Raw genomic sequence first — 21,749 nt, 5'->3', positions numbered from 1 at the left:
TCGCGTCGCATCGTTTACGTTACGCCCCTTGCGTTACGTCTTTTGCGGTGCGCCGCTCGCGTTACGTCGCTCGTCTTACGTCGTTTGCGGTAAGCCCCTTGCGTTACGCAGTTTGCGGTGCGCTGCGCGGTGCGTGCCGGGATAGCATCCGGGCACGCCGCTGAGGTAAACGGCGGGGTTGGAGGGTCGCTGCTCGCTGCCATTTCGCTCCCAGGCCCTAGGCCCCCCATCCACCCGGCGCCATGGCAATGCAAGCGGCCAAACGAGCTAACGTGAGTGCTCGTCCCTGCCCCGAGGCCCTCGGGAGGGGTGTGAGGCGAAGGGTGGCCCAGGGAGAGGGGGGCGGCCTTCCGGGCTGTTCGCTCGTTAGGCAAAAGCACAGCTGCTGAGGGGGAAAAAGGGAGGCAGAGTGTCCCAGTTGTTGTAGGCACGAGATTTAGTACTTAAATTGTAACATGTAAGGTTTGAAGTGAGCGATCTGGGTGTGTTACCGCATGGCTTGTTTCCCCACCAGATCCGGCTGCCGCCAGAAGTCAACCGGATCCTGTATATCAGGAACTTGCCCTATAAAATCACCGCGGAGGAGATGTATGATATTTTTGGGAAATACGGGCCTATTCGGCAAATCCGAGTGTGAGTATGTTTAGCTCTCTTTGCGAATTTAAGGGCTTTATGGGCTTTGGGGTAGCTGTTATAAGTCAGTGGTGCTACTACCGTAGGTAAGAACTGGGTTTTACACCTAAAAAGTTGAACGTACTTGAGCAGCATCCCTGTGCCAAAGGGGAAGGTAGCGATGTTTCTTTTCTGTGTGAATTCTGTAGAAAAGAATATTGCTGGTAGATAGGCTGGAAAAGTTTAAACCTGGTGTGAACGTAGCTATGGGGGGAAAATAAGGACTTTTATTTAAATAAACCTTAGGTATACTAACCTTTTATTATAAGTAAATGTAAAAATGTGAGAAGCAAGGGTTGGAAGCAACCACTTTTCCTGCTTAATGAGTATTAGGTACTGAACTAATGGAAAAATGGAGATGTTGCTGTTGGTGCTGGACATGTCTACCAAAGTAATACACCATTGCCAGATACAGCTTGTTCCTGAGGTATGTAGTTCGTGGATCAGAGAGATTCAACTGTAATTTTCTCCTAAATGCACCGAGGTTATACCTGTCTACAGCACATCTGAGGTTTTTCCCTTTAGTTCCTTTGAATATTGAAGACCCGAGCTGTGGTGTTCCTTGTTATCCTGAGTACTGTCTGATTGCTGTGGATTTACCCGTGATTTCATCTGGTTAATAACATGTTCTGCTAAGTTGCAGGCAAAAAGAGTCGGGTTGAAGCTGGAATTTACGATTAGCTATTGAGAACTGCAGTAAGATTGGCTGCAGTATTGACATTCTTACAAAATGTTTTTTTTCCCCTCACTAAGTATTTGGAAAGCAGTGGGGAGGTGACAAAACTTAGCGCTCATGTTTAATACTTAAAACATTGTCAGTCATACTTCTTTAAATGAACAAATAGAAAGGAAACGCAGTTCATATTTGATAAGGTTTTCTTTGTACTGCCTTTGTCCAGATGTTGACAAAATAACTTGTGGCATCTCTGAGTTTTTGAGTAGGTTGTGAGTTGGACCAGAGCAGAACGTGGCCTTGTTTATATTGTTGTCTGCTTCCTCATGCTCTGAGAGTGGGGTGGGTAATGAATCCACAATGAGTTTCACTGGTTTGATTATGCAGGATGTAAAGATGGTAACAGCTGAACAGACCAAACTTTACCCTAGATCAAAGTGCTTATTTCAGTCAGAGCCATAGTGAAGAAAAATGGTTGTTCAGTGTAAGGATCTGCATTGGGCTTACGTGGCAAGGGTTTGGTAGCAGGGGAGCTGCAGGGGTGGCTTCTGTGAGCAGAGCCCAGCAGCTGCCCCATGTCAGATCAGAGCCAGCTCCAGCTGGCTCCAAAAGGGACCCGCCGCTGGCCAGAGCTGACCCAGTGGGCGATGTTGTTTGCACCTCTGGGAGAGCAGAGTTAAGAAAGGGGGAAAAGCCTGCTGTGCTACAGCAGCTGCAAGAGAGGGTGAGAAATTGTGAGAGAAGCAGCCCTACAGCCCCCAGGTCAGTGCGGCAGGAGGTGCTCCAGGCACACAGCACAAGTTCCCCTGCGGCCTGTGGAGAGGCCCCTGGTGGAGCAGGCTGTCCCCCTGCAGCCCATGGGTCCCACAGGGAGCAGATCTCCACGCTGCAGCCCGTGGAGGAGCCCCCGGTGGAGCAGGTGGATGTGGCCTGGAGGAGGCTGCGGCCCTTGGAGAGCCCCCGCAGGAGCAGGCCCCGGGCCGGAGCTGCAGCCATGGAGAGGAGCCCCCGCAGGAGCAGGGGGTCTGGGGGGAGCTGCCACCCGTGGGGGCCCCGTGCTGGAGCCGTTTGCTCCTGGGGGATGGACCCCGTGGTACAGAGCCGTGTGGGAGCAGTTCTTGAAGAGCTGCTGCCTGTGGGCAGCCCCCGCAGGCTCAGTTCGGGAAGGACGGCATCCCGTGGGAGGGACCCCACGGGGAGCAGGGGCAGGGAGGGACCGTGAAGGAGTGGCAGAGACAAAGCGTCAGGGACTGACCGCAGCCCCATTGCCCATTCTGCTGCACCAGTCGGGGAGAAGGTGGAAGAGGATGGATGGGGGGGGGGGGAAGGTGGTTTTGTTTTGTGTTTTAGATTCTTGCTGCTCTAGCTTGTTAGTAATAGGTAATAAATTGCATTACTCTCCCTATGCTGAGTTTATTTTGCCCATGACAGTAACTGTTGATTGATCTCCCTGTCCTTATTTCAACCCCTGAGCCCTTCCTATCACATTTTCTTCCCCTTTCCCTTTGAGTTGTGGTGGAGCTCAGCTGCCCAGCTGTGTAAAACCAGCACAGGAACAAAATGAGTTTTATGTGTAGAATTGCCTTCAGTAAACAAGCAGGAACAGAGGGGTGTCCTCCCCAGTGCTGTGTTGGAATGTGTAGCTGCTGCGATCCTTCTGATAAGAGAGTTAGGCAACAAAAGTGACTGGGGAAGTGGTTAAAGGAGCAAGGGATAGCATAAATTGTTTGGCTAAATAGGTGGAATTGTTCACTAATGGTCATTGGTTGGTAAAGGAGCGCTACGATTTCTGAAAAAGGGTTGGTTGGAGTGGTGTGACAGCGGCACGTTGAGAATTCAGGTGTGTCAGGAGACATGCTGAAGCGTTTCTGACAGGAGCTGCTAGCAGTGTATCTACTGATTGTTCAGCACTGCTGATTGTGTTGTGTTCTGCAGGAACCCTGACGTTGTTGTGAGGCAGGAAGCACTGTGGAGCTCCCTTTGTAACAACTTAGCGCCTTTGTGCAGTTTTTAACCTGTTCACCTCTTCATTTGCGTACTCTTCCCAGAGCAGACGTGTGATGACGTTTGGAGTTCTCTGACAAGTCAGTGCCTTAGGAAGGGTTCTGCTGACAAAGGTTGCTGTAGCTGTGTTCCAGCCGGGATCTCTGGGACCCGTGAGCTCTGTCATCTCTCTGAGCTAGTTAGCGTCATGGGCCCAGACGGGTCTCCTGTCCCTCAGGCAAAGGAAATCGGATCAGTGGCCTGATAGGTGGTGGCTGTGCGTCTGAAGTGGTCTTGGAGCAGCGCGGCTGGTTTGTGGTGTGCTAAGGACAGCATCCCATCCTAGGTGGCATCAGGTCTGGGCGGCCACTAGCTGACAGCCCAGTCTTGTAACATTCAATAAAACAAGCTAATTGCTGTTCCAAAAACATTGCCGAAATGTGATGACCCCTCACAGCAACAGCGCCACGTCTCTGTTACATTTTCCTATCGCTTCTGACTCTGACCTCTAAGTGAAGATTGGTGTAGGAAGCAGGGATATATTTCAGTGCCTAGCAAAACCAATAATCATTCTGTGGTGAAGTTGCATTAGCTAATCCAATCTCAGTCACTGCTAAACAAAAGTAGAATAATTTCCTGTTCAGTTAGTTTAACATTCACCCTGATCTTGCTCTGCAGTGGGAACACTCCCGAAACGAGAGGAACAGCCTACGTAGTCTATGAAGACATCTTCGACGCTAAAAATGCTTGTGATCATCTGTCAGGGTTCAATGTGTGCAACAGATACCTCGTTGTTTTGTACTACAACGCAAACAGGGTGAGTGCTTGGTGTTCTTTAAGTTACCTGAGACCAGTGTCAACCGTGGTGGTGGTAACTGGTGGCCGTTTCTGGCAATTAATAGGTCATAAGGATAAATTTTTCTTCTTACACCTTTTATTTTTATTTTTGTAACCACAGGCATTCCAGAAGATGGACACAAAGAAGAAAGAGGAACAGCTTAAGCTTCTCAAGGAAAAATACGGAATTAATACAGATCCGCCAAAATAAACTGCTTTTTTTTTTTTGAAAACTGTTTTCAAGACCTGCCCTTGTGTTCTGGAATTACGTAAGGATTCTCTCTGATGTATATATTTTTAAAATTTAATAGGCTGTAATTTCAATCCTTAGATCGTCGTATTAGGATTAAATGTAAAACATCAGAAGATCTGCTTTAAGACTAAACCCCCTAAACGGACACAGCTTCGTCGTGTTGCAGGGCTGAGCTGTAAGCGCTGTGTAACCACCGTCCTCTCTCTGGCAGGCCCTTGTAGGACAGGACCGAGTACAGGCCTGCTGAAATTCTGCCCAGGCTGCAGGGCTGATTTTAAACGGCAGCCAGTTAATGCAAAGAGCTCAAGGGGCCTTGTGTCAGCTGTCTACGTGGTGAATTTCACTTGCCTCTTCTAAAAATGGAATAATGCAAGTAAACAAAAGTGTCCCTGCCACGGGGATTCTTGTGCTTTTTGGTTTTTAATTAAAAAAAAAAGTATGGTTTGATTCTTGTTCACACCTGTATGTTTTACACAATTCACTGCATCTTTCTCCTCAGAATGTTTGTTAACTAGGAACAAACAAAGCCTAACTCCATGTTTATAATGAAGTTTCTTCTACGAACTAGGAAATGAGTGGCCTTTTAAAATAATCCAACTGCTTTGGTGACTTCCATGAAAACACCTTGTTCCCAGCAATGAGCACAGACCAGGTGAGCTGCTGTGAGATAATCTTGCTCTGACGGTGCATTGCTGTATGGCCGAGAGAGATTTTTAAGTGTACCCGGTTAAAACTGAACTTAGTAGGAGCAGCAGGAATAAACTTCACGCTTTTCATGTTATTAGGGAACACCGGACCAAAGCAAGGCCACAGATACTGGCGGTGATTTTAGATACCTGTGATGGGATTGTTTCCTGTTTGTACATTTGAACTTTTATACCTGGATGTGTAATATCTGGTGGAGGAAAAAGGAAACCAGATTTAAATTTTGGGGCTCTTTACTTCTGAAAGTATCAGCACTCGTGTCTCGTGAATAAAAATCAGGTTGTTGGCATGCATGACCAGTCTAACTGAGAAGTGGACAGGGTTGAGCTCTGCCTCTGTTCTTACCCAGCTGCAAGTTGTGTGATCGCAGGTAGTCATTCTGCCTCCCAGGAGGATTTATGCGCTTGGATTTGATGTTCAGCTCACTGACCACGCAGCTTCTAGCCAGTGCAGAATGTGGGCAGATGTATTTTGCCTGAGGGTTTATAACTCAGGTTAAAAATTCTTGTCTATTATATTGTCATAATGGAGTGTTTTCTTTCTTTATTGAAATCTGACTCTTAAAACATGCGGTTCTGTCCGTTTAGTAAAAAGAAAAAAGTATAAATAAATGTGTACATAATTTTGCTTTGTTTTTTAATCAAGGCTTGCTTTATTCTGTGCTTGTAATATTTTTAAAAAGGAATCAGTCATTACAGGAACGTGTGTGATACAGGTAATACTTTGTCGAGTACCCCGCACCGCAGCTGCGGTGTGTGCATAAATGTTCCTGCGCGTTCAGCAGGTGGGTGAGGCAGTGAGGGTGCCTGGTGCTGGGTGCCAAGCCCGGCTCTCGAACAGAAGCTGTCCCCTGTATTTGCCGTGGGCTGTGCCTGTCGTTTCTCAGCTGGGAGCGCACACACAAGGTGCTGGTGCTGCCCTGAGCCGCAGGGAGGGGGCTGCAGAAAGGCTCTTGGACCATTTCAGGGGGGTTCCAGCCCAAATCTATGGGCAGGGGCCTCCTTTCTCCTCACAGACAGGCCTTCGGGGTGCTGCGTATGAGAGCTATGGCTAGCGTGTTCAGTGCGAAGCCTTCCCCTTATTCCACAGCTCTTCTATAAGCGTGGTGTTCCCTTTAAAACTGGAACCTCTTTTTGCAGAAAGAAGTCTCACAGGAGGCGATAAGCCATCTCTGAGGTCAGGGACAGCAAAATCAGCCTGGATGAAAGAGTGCATCCACAGGAGACAGGTGGGCAGCGTTGAGCCCGGCAGCTGCAGCAGTCGCTGTCACTTCTCTGAGCTGCCTTTAAATCTCTGCTGCCCTCGTGGCCGGCTTTGACTCGCTCGGCCCGCTGCTTCTTCCCCTGTCGGATACAGCTGTGCTGTGCATACGTGAAGTAACCGATCTGGTCTGCTGTCATCCGCATGTGGTCCGTTACTTGTCCTGTACCACGTTGGTTGCCTCACCTATCTGATTAACACAAATCTTTGCCTTTTTCAGGCAAAACCAGCTTGCCTCTGGAATGTTTCAATGAGTGAAATTTCCCCGAGGCCTGACTGCTGTATGAACAGCCGTAGCTCTGTAGAGGGGTGACAGAAGAACGCACCACTTACACAAGTTGGTGAGCGTTTAGAAAGCCCCTGGCTGTAACTGGAACCAGAAGTGCTTGTTACCACACTGGATTTATGCTTCTAATAAATAAACGCTGGTAATAAAACACTGATGCACTAAGGATGGAGCCATGTTCTGTCAGCCTTGTGTAAAATCATGTGCAAATACTGCATTCGGTCTGTCAATAGCACAGAGCGCGTTGCGTGCACTGTAGTGTCTGTTTGGGTGAGGATTTGATGCTGTTTGAAATATATATATATATATATATATATAAAGCAATTCTTTAGGGTAATAAGATTAATAAAAATTCCTTCAATGAATCCTCAAGATCAGCAGCTTTTGATTTCTAGGAGAGCTCAGCTGCTGCCTTTCATTAAATATTCCATTTCATACTACTACTTCTAGTGCCTGTTCAGGGCTTTCAATGTCCCTGTACATGTAAAATGAAATAATAATTTGTACCTGCAAGACAGAGGGAATGGAAATCGAATGCCCCGAGGATTGTTTTGATGAGGTCTGCTCAAGATTTTGTTTGAAATGTAATATCAAAGGACGGGGAAATGAGTTCAGTTATATGAATGGCAGAGAGGGCAGCAAATAAGGCAGATGTTACCAGCCTTGCAGTTTACATCTGTGCTGGTTTTTGTGTGTGCTCGCTTTCCATTTAATTTTTCAGGAAGTAGGGCATGAAATTAAGCCTGGAAGGTCATTTTTTTTCCATCTCTACTGTTTAGAAATTAGTAACGAGCATATCTGATTACACAGGCAGTGACAGTAAATTTTTTCCAATCCATTATATAGTGGTAATAATTATATGTACTGTGTTGATCGATGATACAATTAAATAAATTAACACATTTGCAGTCAAATAAAGAGCTGAAGATTACATTTCCTTGAAGACTTAATTTCCCTAAGTATCACAAAGCACAATTAGTTTTCCTTTCAGATTTTTTTTTAATGAAATTGGCATGAAAAACGTAATAATCTCTGCTTCCAACAAAGGTCTCTGAAGAGAGAGGGATGATGAGGGAGAGAGCTTCATCAAGCAGCTGTAACGAGGATTTTACAGACTGGGTAATGGTGGGGTTGTACGGCTGAGGGCACTGGAAAGGAGCCTACTTTTTTTTTTTTATCTTTCTCCCTGGTAAGAAACGCTGTGAAGGGGAAAAGGAGAGCGATGTCCCAGCTGTTGCACAGACAGCAGTGGGGTGGAGAGGTGACGGAGGCATACCGGGAGCATGCAGTTTTTCCAGGTGCACTGAATTGATTCTTCCCAGCACCGTTCGCTTTCGAGGCATTTGGGAAAGGTCCTCGCTGAGAACTCTTGGTGAGATGTGTGGAACCGAGCTGCTGCAGTCATCCTACATTTCCACCAAAACAGGGTCCCAAAAGTTTTAAGGACGACAAGTGTTTACTCTGCCAGCATTCAATGAACTATAGTCTGCGAGAGACGGGGTTTGTTTGCTTATGAATTAACAAGGTAAAACGCAGCTTTGTGGCTAAAATGCAAATCAAGAGAAGAGAGAAATCTCTGGTCACTGGTGATCAAATTGGTAGTCCTGGTGTTCTGTGCCCCTTTCCTCTCTCGCCTCCAGGCGGTACCACCTCGCTACGTGGCTTTGCAGCCTGGCTCCTCGCACCGGTTGTGTTTTCCTTGCAGAGACTCGCACAGGTAAAAAGCACACCAACGGTTCCAAAAACCCAGTAGTTGAAAAATTACACAAATAGATTAAAGTCAGGTCAAATAAAGATAACATCATGCCCCAGTGATGTACGTTCTTCCACCGCAGAGGGGAAAAGCAAGCCAAAATGTGAGAAACCAAGTTTAGGCAATGTAAAATAACAGTACAGAGGCAGCTCTCCTTATCTGCTAAAACTAGGTAAGCGAGAGTCTACACATCTTCCTGCCTTCAGAGGAGGAACCAGTGCTTTGTGCATTCATGTAACTGTAAAACGAAAGAAATATTGTTGCCTCGAGTGCCGTGAGCATGGTGCAGGGAGTACAACGGCAGGTTACGTGACCAGCACCAAAAAGTGCAGCCTAAAATAAGGTGTGTTCAGTGGCCACATCGGTCCACGTTCAGATTGGTTTTGTGAGGTGGATACATCTAATTTTGCTCATTTTCAGCCTAGTTCAGCTCCAGCAGGAATTGTTACACTATGTTTTACCATTGTAAAGGCAGAGAACTGAACCTGCGCCGTAGGAACATCCCCTCCCCTCTCTTCAGCAGCTAAATTTTGGCCAGAGTTGAGGAGCCACCAGCAGTGCAGGGGAGATGGAGAGTCAGGAAACCCACCTGTCCCGGCAGCCCATACGTGCACCCTCCTAGGTACTGCTGCTCCCACAGAGATCTTCTACTGTGTGATCTGTAACAGAGGCAGTACGTGGAATTACGTGTACTCATGTAAGGAGAGAAATGATTAACAAGAAAATCAGTGGATGAGTGTTTGAAGAACATCTTATGCACCAAAAGTAATTCCAATGGCCGGCGGAAAGCAGGAAAAAAAAGAAAACAGAAATCGTAAAGTATCAATATTTTATTGTTTTATATATATATATTTAATTCTTAAATGAGACAGTACTTTTTAAAACAGCAGCAAGCAGAACGTACAAGTTGAGAAAAGTGGCAGCGCAGGTAACTCTGTTTGGCTAATGCCCGTTCATGTACAAGGCGTACATTGGATTTTTTGAGCACCTTTTGTGTTTTTATTTTTTTTTCTTGGTTTAAGTGTACAGTAAGGCAGTGGTTTTTCAATAAGGAATATATATATATATATTTATATTTATATATATTTGCAATCATCACCGTGAAGTTTTATTACATGCAAGGTAAATAAAATGTACAACTTGAAAATGTTACAGCGGTAGACATTTTTTCCCAAAGCAAAGCTTCCGATAAAAGGCAACTACGGACACCACAAAGTTAAAAAACCAGAGAGAAGGCTTCAGAAACCGAACAGCAGGCGCTACTGACATGACAGCTTGAGCAGGGAAGGTGAGGATTCCAGTGACGATTTCTCCCGCTGCGGGGAAGGGGAGAAGGAACGGATGGTTATCGACAGGTGCCTCCCTCGAGAAGACTCACTCCAACCTGAGCAGCTCCACGTCGAAGAGGAGGGTGGCGTTGGGAGGGATGACCCCGGGGTGCCCCGTGGCTCCGTAGGCCATCTCAGGTGTGCAGGTCAGCTTTGCTCTTTGTCCTAAGCTCATCTGGTTTTTGGGTTTTGAGAGGAAAAAAGATAAAACACAGTATTAGGAGGAAAAGAACAAATCGCCAGTTAGGACCACGGGATTCATCTTTCAGCTCTTGTAGAAAGCTCAAGCTGCTACAGCTCAGGTCTCCTAACTCCTCCGGCTTCTCACTGCTGTTATTTAAATCACCAGAGCCACACTGAGAGTAACAGGAAGGCTTTTCAAGGCACGCGTTGCTCCACACGGCTTACCCTGGAGGCAGCTGCATGAGGTGTGGGTTCTGCTGAGGGGTGCGGGATCCCTGTAACACCATCAGCAGGCGTTATGGAAAAGGCTCCCAGTAGCAGGTACAGTCAGAGCCTTGTAGTCATGAGATATCAGAGCAGGAACGCAGGTGGGAAGCGACAATCATTGCTTCATTGGGATGCAGTGAAGAAGCAACGTTTTTCCTTCTTTAGCCATCAGCAGGGATGACTTCAAAACTACTGCCCCAACGCTAATGCTGTAAGCGTCCAACTTCCTTCTGCTGGGCAGATGCAAAGTAAGCACTGATGCAATCCTACTTAAAAAAGGTTTCCCTAGGCTCAAATCCAAGGCAGACACCTCAGCTCAGGTGCTGCTTATTCCACAAGAGAGTCCTGGTCCCTGGGACGGACAGAAATGCCCATTTCTCTCACCCCAGATTAGTTCTAGAGGTAAAAGTACTCACCAATATTTGGGGTATAAAGAGTCAAAACCCTGTTCTTCCAACAAACTATTCGAGGGTAGAGTGCTCCCAAAATAAGACTCATGCACCCTACGCTGGTGACTGACTATTCACTGACCAAGAAATGATCCCTGATTTGATGCAGTGATTTTAACTCAGCCTTCTCTCCTGAGACTGGACTGGACTATGGATTATGCAATTTCTCCTGCTGAACTTCTTTTCAGTTTCTATAAAATACGCCAAAGCTGTAGCTCTGATCACTCTGGGTAGAAGAAAAATGTGAATATGACTCCCTCACATCCAGGGAGCATTCACAGCAGAGGACTGAGGGTATAAGAGCAGATGAGCTCCCTAAATCCAAATCTAAATGCTAGACAAAGTGAGCTGCCTTTTCCCAAGTGCCTTGTGTCAGTCACAGTCCCCAAACCCTCCAGGAGACAGCCACAGGCTTAACCTCGGTGAGTGATCCGCTAGGAGGAGCAGGAGGGCAGCGTGTGGCTACCCCGACCGCTGGCCAGGCTTCAGGCCACCCTAATGAAGAGCCACAAGGCGGTGAGTGAGAGATAAGAGAGGGATAAAACTGATTCGCCCTGAGCTTGCTGCCAGAGCTTTATCTGCACTGCTTCTGACTGCGATAAAACTAACCCCTCTGAACCTACGTTTCTCATTTTGCATTCTTTCCTTCTCTTTAGTTAAGCATAAAAAATTATTCCTGTTAATAATATTTGAGCAATTTCCTCCTACTTTGAGATCCAGGACCCAGAAATAGGGAATAACAAGGAATTTTACGCCCTGATCTCACTCACTCTTGCACTTGAGAGCCCTGATGGCACTCCTCACACAGCGGGACCTCACAGCGTTGCAGACAAAATGCCACAGAGATGGCAATGAACTGCCTTGTGTGGCTCCTTCCAGGTTTTACCGTGTTGGCACTCAAGCTGTAATTAACGGAGGGCAGTTTTCTGTTTCCTGGCTGAGGGCTGCTCGCTGAATGTGAAGTTCTGTAGCTGGGAGCCCCAAGTCATAAAAGCGTAACGGTGCAGTTTGGTACCCTGTTCAGTAAGGGTCAAATCGTGGAAGTCATCAAAATGGCAGCCTGGGCCATTTATGGAGCCCTGAAGAGAAGCCACTCCATAAAATGCTGCCACCTGGAACATTTCTGAGCCTGCTGGGGTTTATTTGTGGTAGCTAGCCCTGGGGAAGAAGCAAGGGATACGTGGCACGTTGACACCTGGCAAGGGGGTTTAACCTCTTCCCTCGCAAACACCACAAGGAAAGCCCTGTGAGTAGGGGCATCCCTGGCCAGCCAGGGGAGGACTACAGGAACTAGTGTGCTTGAATGCACCGTGCCTTCATAGAGCAGAACCACAGAATTATCTAGGTTGGAAAGGGCCTTCAACATCACCAAGTCCAACCATCAACCTGACCTACTGAGTGCCATCACTAAGCCACGTCCCTCAGCGCCACGTTACAGGGATATATCCAGGGATGGGGACCCCACCACCTCCCTGGGCAGCCCGTTCCAACACTCGGCCACCCTTTTGATGACTAAATTCATCCTAGTATCCAACCTAAACCTCCCCGGCACAACTTAAAACCACTAAGGAAACCATGTAGGATTCTACATTGTGGTTTCCACTTGGTCTTGTCAATATTGCACTGAACACTACTGTGCTTACCCACCCTTCACATGGTTTGAAATTCAGGTAGAATAATTTCTTTGTACCTGTGTAACACCTTCTTCAAATCCCTTAATGACTTCTTGCCTGCCGATCTTGAACCTGAAAGGCTTGTTTCTGTCTCTGGAGGAATCAAACTTCTTCCCATTCTGCAGCATTCCTGCCAAAACAAGACAGTTTCAATCTGAGCTACACCTAAATTGAAGTGCTGAGAGGTGGAGGGGAAAGAAGTGAAAAATTAGTGTCTTGGACGCATCAACTGTTCATTTCCATTTTCACTTTGAAACCTCATCAGAAACGGACATGGCAGCTCCAAACAGTCCTTGAGGAGAACATGGGTGACCCCGGCCTGTTGCCATGTGTGGTCCAAAGCTCATGGCAGTCAACGGGAGCTCTCCTCTGACTTCGAAGGGTGGGGATGTAGATTCAGGTTTGGGAACTCTGAGCCAGTTTGCTGCCAGTTAAACATATGCGTGCATACAGCAGTTCCTTTGCCTCGTTCCTGCAAATTTACACCAGAATTCCTAAAAGCAGTGTTTGGTACCTTGGCTGTTAATCTTCTCTACTGGATTTACTCAGCAGTGCTAGAATAAAGTGTTACACAAATGGGGCCATTTCACACTGTGCAAGCGAAACTTCCTCACCCCGATACAGCTGTATGTGTTTCCTCCTTGCACACAAAGAACAGAGAAGATTCTGCATTCAAAAAAAAGGGAAGGGAAGGGAAGGGAAGGGAAGGGAAGGGAAGGGAAGGGAAGGGAAGGGAAGGGAAGGGAAGGGAAGGGAAGGGAAGGGAAGGGAAGGGAAGGGAAGGGAAGGGAAGGGAAGGGAAGGGAAGGGAAGGGAAGGGAAGGGAAGGGAAGGGAAGGGAAGGGAAGGGAATTGCAAGGACATTTATATGAATACTCCCTTAGCTCATTCCTTATATTGCCATACAGCCCCAAGACAGTCACAGCAACACCTTACTTGCTCATTTGGACGGACACAACACTGTTTCAACCTGTGTATTATGAACATATGCACAGATTTTACAGCAAATGGACAAGCCTTTACAGGGCTCTACATCATTAGGTCTCCTCATTCTTTTTCAAACTCGTATTTATGATAGCTTTAAACTTAAGAGTAGTCAACAATTGCTCTTTCCAAATGTTACACGCTGAATATTGCAATGCTGGGCTGATATTTATGTATTAGAATAAATACTTTCTTTGTAATGCTGCAATGCCAGGGTGTTCTGGGCATATACAATGACCCTACTGTACAAGGTGCTGTAAAAAGAAACACCCATGAATAAGCAAGTATCTGGGAAAGTTTCTGGTTGAAAACAATTTTATCAAGGACAGGTTTGACAGAAAATGCTGAGAAATACTATATTTATGATTCCATATGAGAAAGACAGTCTTTCTGGTTTCCTTTCATTAAAGCAGTTATATTAACAGACCAGTTCAATGCACGAGTTTTTTTTTCCTAGTGAAAAAATCATTAGTTATTGTTCAAACAACAAAAAACAGCACATTTGGCTTACTTAAAAAGCGCATCTTATGAATCAATGATAAATGTAAAGAGATGTGCCAGAATGAAAAACAAGGACTGAAAGGGTAGGATTCACCTTATCTATCTTCATGTTTCCGGCTATTTTTGAGCTAATTACTCTGTTTCCCTCTATAACCAAGTCAGAAAAAAACAAATACACTTTCAGGGGGCAATTCATCTGACCAAATCTAGAGATCTACATTAGGACACAAAGAATTGCATCCTAGCAGTGCCTACTTCTTTGCGGTGAATTGAAAAGAAGCCCAAACAACCAGCTCACACACAGATGTCTCCAAACTCATTAGTAGTTAAATCAGTAATGATGGCGTTCTAGACTTGCAGTAATGGGTACAAAATATCGATTGTTCAAGGGGGGTTCCGTGTCCAGATGTTTCACAGCAGTACGAAAACCAAGCGACGTATTAAGGTCATTTAGCCGTTGACCAAGTCCAACACTTGTCTAAGCTGGTGCTTCAGAGAAGAGGGTGTGTGGAGACGACCTTAGGAGGGCAGTTATGGAACAACCTGCCCATAATTATGTTTCACAGCCTTCACCAGCAGTGTTTGTCATATTCCTGATTATTTTTGTTTTTACAGTAGAATAGTGAAGCATTTGATGTATGCTCTGCTGTAGGTACATACACATTATGCAATATATCTGCTTGGTGATCTCCCAAAGCCCCTCCATGCAGCCTGGGATGCCAGGACAGCTGTCTTCTGGATACAAACAAACACAGATTTGTTTCGATGGTAGAAAAACAGCATGCACATGCAGGAGGGCAGGCAGGAAGAAGCAGCTCAGGGGGAACTCTCAGGCATATCATATAATCCTTTTTGAAGTATTTGATCTTAAAGAGCAGTCCTTTCTTACAGCAATTTTGTTTTTAAACATATCATAAAACCTTTTGTTTCTATGAAATGGAAGGAGACTATTAGAGAATCCCAATATTTTGTAGTTTTAATATTAAGTCTTTGTACTGCCATTAAATTCTGCATGTTCAAAGTAGTGTGCAAACATTAATTATTCTTCACAGCAGCCCAAGGAAGTAGAAAGTGATGTTTATTACAGAGTAGCCTCACTCTGGAAGTTTAGGTTCAGAGGCAAAGTTCCACAACACTTTAGCATGTTTTCACTTTGTTTTGTAACTAAGCCCATTAAAATACTTAGCTTGAAGATCTGATTGTTTACTAAAAACCACAGATCAAACTGGTGACAGAACCAGAACTAAACTTTGGAGAGCTTGCTAGTCGAATATATATCATATCAAAACTGATCTCATTTCAGCATCAAAAGTCTATAGGAGACAGGCTTGTGGAAGAAAACAGGCTTCTGTTTTCTCCTGTGTTTATGAGAACATCCTATTTTCAGCAATGGATGAAAAGTTCATCAAGTGATGAATTCAGAAATGTAATCTCCTCTGCCACCACCCCACCTCATTGCTTTTGGAGGACAAATTGAAATGCAGAGTCAGATGCTGTGTATCTGCTGAAGCTCTGGCAAGAGGGTCAGTTTTTATATGACTGCCCTTTAAATGGACTTCGAGTTTAGAAATGAGTCAGAGTCCCCATGTGCCTTGGAGAAGATCCGATCCGGATTTAGATCTGAACTTTGAAGCCCATCTTTTTTATCTCTCTATTTCTGAAAGTTAGAGTTGACTCCTCAGCCTCCTGGGAGCTAAAAGAGCATAATGTTTTATTTTCTCTCTTGCTAATGCATCAATTGATTTTCTTTTTGTGAAAAAATTGATTTGGTTAATATTCTTCAACAAGGATGGATGCCCATCTTCAGCCTGCAAGCACCTTTATTTATCTGGCTAACAACAGGGAGAAAAAAACCCCACACAATTGGGAACCGATCAATGACATTGTTTTGCAAAGTCAAAACTCCCTTGGCAATCAATATGAGGTTTGACTGAGCAAGGACATCTAGATGCCTACATGCTCACTTCTTATAATAACCTCACATTTGATTCTGAAAGGTAGCAATCATTGCATCAATATAATTAAGTGTACAAACTCATTCATCAGAATATCATGTGGATTTGAAAACAATCTGATATACAAGGTGTCCTCATCAACAACTGAGTGTTAAAAATCAGGTGGCTGTAGAAAAGCTCATTGAAGCTGAGGAAGTTTAAAGAATAGACAAATCTTTTTGTTAAGGAACATGACCAGGGACAGGCGTGCCTGCATTACTCTTTTAACATGAATTACCTGAGGTCAGTCACCCTCAGCTTAAGACCACACCATTTAAGTTTATTCCCAGGGGAAAGGGCTAATGACACTGTCTGAACTTAATTTGTAAATTTTGAATCTTTTAGCCAGTTTCTACAAGGTCTGGCAGAGGAGTAGGGCTCATAATGACATAAAGATCCTATGCATGTCACGAAAATAAATCTGGGTAGGAAAAAGATCCTCTAAGAGCTTCTACCATGAGAAAGGCTCAATCGTTATTTGCTTTCAGACAATCTATGCTATGGAGGAGAAGTTAGGAACAGTAGGAATGTCGTAGCCAGCCCACAGTCCGTTTCTTTTTACTGGGGGTTCCTTAACCTGAGAATAATTCAGCTGGGAATTCCACCAGCCAGATAACACAAATCCATAGAGCCAGCCCAGCTATTTTGGCACCTAATTTACCCCGAAGGTTCCAACAAAACCATGCCGCAAACCATGCTCAGACCATCATCTATGCATTAGATGGATGGAGAGAGATAACACTGAAGGCCCTCCATAAATATCCAGTCAAATTTAGGTGCCTGAATCCAGTTAATGTATGTGTAAATGAGGTGAGATGAATTCTGCTACTAACGTTAGCCATCGTTAGGTAGAAACTGAGTCTCAGTCTGTCACCTGGGCTACTTCTACAGTCAGTGGTGAAAGAGCAGTATCTCCAAGAATGATTCGCGCCATCCACATATATATCTTAGGACTACAACAACCTCCTGGAATTGTTGTATATTCTCAGTCAACTAACTTTAAAAAGTTTAAAAGTTAACACCATTAATTTTAAAAGCCAGGCAGCTAGCTCCTCAGAGGGCCCAAGTGAGGAGACACTAACTCAACCATCCACCTACCTGAAGTAGACCGAATTGCATCCCAGGCTTCACTGGCTCCAATGTTTACTGAATTAACTTATTTTTGCAGTGTTGACACATTCTGGGAATCAGAAGACATAGATTCTAATCCAGGACAAATCCCTTGATTTTGCTAGTTGCTCTTTTATCCTCGACAATGGGATTCACTTACTTGACAAGAGCATTAAAGGGGATGAACTGAATAGGTGATGCTCAAAAAACAGTTGCAGGTTGTTCCCTTATTTTTCAAACTGTAGTTACCTACAGAAAGTAAACATAATTCATATACTTGAAGACAGTTATTTTCTGTACATTTGTTGGCAGGAGAAAGAGGGACAGATATTCAGAAGATGGTTCTGGGGCGCTATCCTGTTTCGTTTTATGGAGACCAGGGGTTCTTCAGGACAGGGACTATATTTTGATGGCCTTTAATGCAATCACCTTTCCAATTATGCCTTGTAATAAATCTGTGCTGTTATAAACTTGTCATTTGATTTGGTTACCATGACTTAAGTGGCTTGGACTCTCAGAGGCAACATTTCCTGAAGTCAGCGTTGCTGTGAGCTAAGAATTTTTGATCTCAAGTGCTTCTTTTTCCCTAAAATATACTGTTTCTGATGTCAAAATATGCCAATATTCTGTCAGAAGAATTTCACACAGGCTGGAAATTCTCAATTTTCCCATTTACAGTCTATCACTAATATATACTTTTAGCCTGAAAAAAACATTATTTATTGGGAAGTTTCTAGAAACTGCACAAAAACCTTTATCTCAGCATCGATGCCTTCATAGTGTATAGAGGAGGACACAGTTTAGAGAAGAGTTCAGCACAATCCTACAGAAACAGTGGGAAAAACACACCCATAAAGTCACAAATCATATCGCAGGTTGGACTACACCAGCAGAACTCCACTGATTTTACTGGTTACTCACAGTTGACATGGAAATGGAACAATTTTCTTTAGGATTCAGTTCCGACATATAGGAAAGCAGGACAACTCTCCTGCCTTCACTGGCTTCCCCCTAGCTTGTGGTTGGATCTCACGTCTAACGCTCCAGAAAATCTTGCTGTTTCCCCATCAGGAACAAGAACAGTTTTATGTCTGTGCTAGTGTAAAAGGCAAAGATCTGGGCAACGATTTTCTAGGCCAACACGGCCGGTGCCGTAGCCTTTTCGTTCCCAGGGAAATGCCTGGAGGACCTGACATGCCTCTCGCTCCGCAGGGCATTCCAGCAGAATTCAGATCTGCGCAAGGCGGATATCTCACACCTCTTACATCTTCATTTGTCATGTCATTATTACCTCAAAACACAGCGCACTGGCTTACAACTTTTCATCGTAATAACAGCTTCCAGTGACCTGTAGCTTCTCTTGGCCACCTGCCTCCTTCCAAACAGCCACCGGTAAGTAGCCGATTCCTCTTTCATTTCCGTGATTTGACTCCCAAAGTCAACTCCTTTCTGGAAAAATTGGCCGTCTCGTCAACTTTAATGACGAAAATTGTTTTCATCAGCAATTCTTGCAATGGAAATAGAGGAAGAGTGTTGAATGTCAGCTGGAGGAAGCTTTTGTTTCCTACACTCGGTTTTTACATAGCAGTACTGTGTCCTGTACAGGGACATGGATTAGGAAGGGAAACATGGCTTTGCAAGGGAAAGGAAGGTTCAACAACAGAGGTTTAGTACCACTGTAAATACAAATTTTTCCCTGCTAACTTTTCCTCTATTTAATATAAACATAGCCTTAAGAGGAAAAAGGATTTGCTTACACTGTATTTTTCTGACAGTTTGCAACCACTTAAGAAAAAATTATTAGCCTTTCTAAGGGATTTTTTCTGTATAGAGGGATAATAATTGGCGAGTCTTGGGGGTGCATCTCTGCAGCGTATCAGATCTTTACCACAATTTTTTTTTTTTCTGTTTAAAAAGCAGCAGCAACAGTATGTACGTGCCATTTGTTGCCATGACAAGCAATCACTGCTTCGAAGTACAGAAGCGGGAAATAGTGGCGGTGGTCACTTGGTAGTTCCTGTTACCGCAGAGCACTTCAGAATGGTTGATCTTTCCCACATGGGCTGCCTTGCTGCTGCTTTTTCTTCGTGTATTATATCCTCATATATCTTTAATGCGGAGTAAGAGCAACGTAATCAATTATTTATTACGCAGCTGACACCATGCGATGAAGACACAAAAGACAACTACTCAATAATGCATTACCACGTGCTATATATCAGCGTTGCGTACAACTACAAGACAATATGACTGAGCCTTGCACTTAGCCTGACTTCACAGCCAAGCAAAATTACATGCAATTGTCTAGCTTGTTCTCCTGAAAGGCATCACTCTGTCCTAACGGCTTTATAGATTTGCATACTTCTAAAAGAGAAGAGAAAGTAGGCTCACCCCCAAGGCAGATGTAAGGTTCAATAAACATCTTCTACATTAATTGTAAGGAGACCAAACCAATTCCTCTGGTATCCTGTTGCCTTAACACAGCTATTTCATTTTAGGCTCTGGTTCTGTTACCATTACAAAGGTGAGCTGTAAAATATACATGCTCTGCAGCACACGGCAAATTTCGTTTGAATAAGTATGGCAGATTCAGGTCAGTCTGGCTAAGCTAACGACTGGGACAATAGATGTCTAAAGCAACATTTTAGAGAGAACATGTTACTAAAGAAATACTTCACATCTCTAGTGTTTCTGCCAGCTTTCCTACCAATCAATTCCTCCTCTGTGCTGGGAAAGGGGATGCAGATTGATCTGCCAGAAGACCACCACCACCCATTCCCAGCCAGCCTAGCCCAGACCAACAAAACCTCATCAGCAGTTAGGTGGGCTTTAATGACCAACTGTTCCCAGACTGGCCATCCTTTGATTTTCAACTGTCTAGACTTCCAGCACGTGCCTCCATTTCCTTCTGAACAAAATTTGTGCTGAAATCTTAATTTATCAGTGCAACACCTCGGATCCCCTTGGCTAGAACTAGTAACAGCCTAGTGACAAATCTACCCATCGCTGGTAGGTCACCGTGTTAAGAAGCTGTGCATACCCTGAAACAATAAATCTGAACACACACCAAAAAAAAGTCTATTCTTAATGTGTTACCACTTGGTGTTACCACCAAAACACTGGCCTTTGGGGCATTTGGAGCTGAAAAATAAGATTTCTCGTCACATCCCTCATGAATGAATGCTCTTTCTTTCCTGCAGGGCTCTGCTGACCATTTTTTTTTTGTGACATCCAACTTTCTTCATGCATAGCATGGTTATATCTCATTCACAGAGGAGCTTTCTACTGAAACTTATCTTGAAAAACAGAGTAATCATCTAACATCTTGCAAAGGACTCAGCCACTAGTGTGCTCTTAAATAAGGAGAAAAGGAAAAACATTCTTGGAAAAAGAGACATACAAGATGCAAACAGAGAAGAAAACACAGCTTATAAAAAGGGATGTTGACTAAGGCATGTAAGAAGGGACAGTCAATACTCCAGGATTACATATAAGCTAAATAAGTCAGAGGCAGACAGTGTTGATCCATCCCCAGCTCACATGTACACAAAACATACATAATACAGAAAGTCAAATGCTTTTTATCCAGGGTATGCAACTTTTTGATTCCGACTTGTCAGGCATTTCTGCAATGTGCCTTATTTTAGAGATGTGGGATGCTATTCCTAGCTGGCATTATGTAATAGCCACAAGTGTTCGGAGAGCTCCCGAGGAATCGTCTCCTCCTGGGTGCGATTCCACGTGGGCAAGTGAGACATGACTTCAGCCACGCCGGTCTGATAACAGCAGACAGGGCTCCGTGGGGCCTCACTTCTGCAGGGCACAGACATTTTCCAGGGCGGTCAGGCAACCTCAGCACTACTTCTCTTGGGGAACAAGCACCCTGCTCAAGAGTGGATGAGGACAGGTATCTAGATGCTGCTCACCCTCTACTGACACGGGCACACCATGGGCTTTTAGGTAGCTAAAAGTAGTTGACATGAATTCCACCCAAAATGACTTGATCACATTCAACGCAGGCAGAAAACACAGCTTGAACCCAAACTGGTTTTGATTTGCATACCAAACTCCTTCCCATGGATTGTGCTGCCCACAGTCTTTAAGACTTGGTGACTGCAGATCTACTTACAAGTCACTTTCTGTATAGTAATACATACAGTAAACAAGCCGTACAACAATTAGAAGATAAAAAGTCACTTCTGGCCTTCGAGTGAGCACTGAAAAGGGTTTATTAGCAAGTTATGCATTGAATAGCCCTCATTACGTTGTCAAAGTCCAGCCTACAATTAAGATCAGATAAAAACAGCATCTTGCCAAGGAGCCTGTATCATGTGCTGCAACACTCCAATGAAAGAATGTCTTATTCAGATAGCATTATTTTTCCAGGCTGTCTGCTCGAAAGGTGTATGAGATACACTCGTCAAAGGAACAAATCTTTCTATAGATGTATAGCTTGCTCTTCCCACCTACCAGGAATGCACATGCTTTCACAAAAAAAAACATTTTTGCATATTGTTTTCAGTGTAAACAGTTTTACATGCTCCAAGGTAGATTCTAGCAGAATCATTAATATCTCTCTGCCTGTGAACTCTGAGGTTACGTTCTGCAATAATATTAGGTCTTCTTTTTCCACATTTGTTTCCTGGGTTTGTTCATCCTTCCCAATGCTGCCAATCCTCATTGGTGTAAATTGGCATGGATGCCCTGCTATTAATGAAAGTACAAAAAAATATATAGCAGGTTAAGACCCAGATCACAGTAATTTAAAACGAAGTTGAATGATGCACTTGGAATCGCTCTCCAGAGCAGAATCCTGCAAGAATACAGAATAGCACAGA

At 44.5% G+C, this 21,749-nt stretch overlaps 2 protein-coding genes across 4 annotated transcripts in view; one reads left to right on the top strand and one right to left on the bottom strand.

Annotated features, from left to right (window-relative positions):
* The first annotated feature begins 110 nt into the window (after window positions 1–110).
* SF3B6 (splicing factor 3b subunit 6) lies at window positions 111–5,763 on the top strand. Its single transcript, XM_080587375.1, has 4 exons — window positions 111–272; window positions 515–633; window positions 4,007–4,145; window positions 4,287–5,763. Exons 1-4 carry the CDS (start codon window positions 243–245, stop codon window positions 4,374–4,376), a joined length of 378 nt encoding a protein of 125 aa, XP_080443501.1. The 5' UTR covers window positions 111–242; the 3' UTR covers window positions 4,377–5,763.
* The window catches only part of FKBP1B (FKBP prolyl isomerase 1B), a 49,838-nt gene continuing 33,017 nt past the window's right edge, over window positions 4,929–21,749 (bottom strand). For 2 of the 3 annotated variants that reach the window (XM_080587367.1, XM_080587366.1), the window contains 2 exons: window positions 12,340–12,452; window positions 4,929–9,925 (listed from right to left, as the gene is read on the bottom strand). In XM_080587367.1, the coding sequence (XP_080443493.1) occupies window positions 9,797–9,925; window positions 12,340–12,452 (242 nt within the window). In that variant the 3' untranslated portion in view covers window positions 4,929–9,796. The other variant, XM_080587369.1, reaches the window with a different exon arrangement.

This window comes from Anser brachyrhynchus (genome assembly GCF_964034855.1).
Source record: "Anser brachyrhynchus genome assembly, chromosome: 3".
NCBI lineage: Eukaryota > Metazoa > Chordata > Aves > Anseriformes > Anatidae > Anser > Anser brachyrhynchus.
Note: the sequence above shows the minus strand (reverse complement) of the source record. Positions and strands in the feature narration are given on the sequence as shown.

Excerpts from the sequence above, each read along its gene's own strand:
- SF3B6 (XM_080587375.1), top strand. The coding sequence starts at position 243 with ATGGCAATGCAAGCGGCCAAACGAGCTAAC. Across the intron at positions 273-514 it reads AAGCGGCCAAACGAGCTAAC|ATCCGGCTGCCGCCAGAAGT; the intron begins GTGAGTGCTCGT and ends TTTCCCCACCAG. Across the intron at positions 4,146-4,286 it reads TGTACTACAACGCAAACAGG|GCATTCCAGAAGATGGACAC; the intron begins GTGAGTGCTTGG and ends TTGTAACCACAG.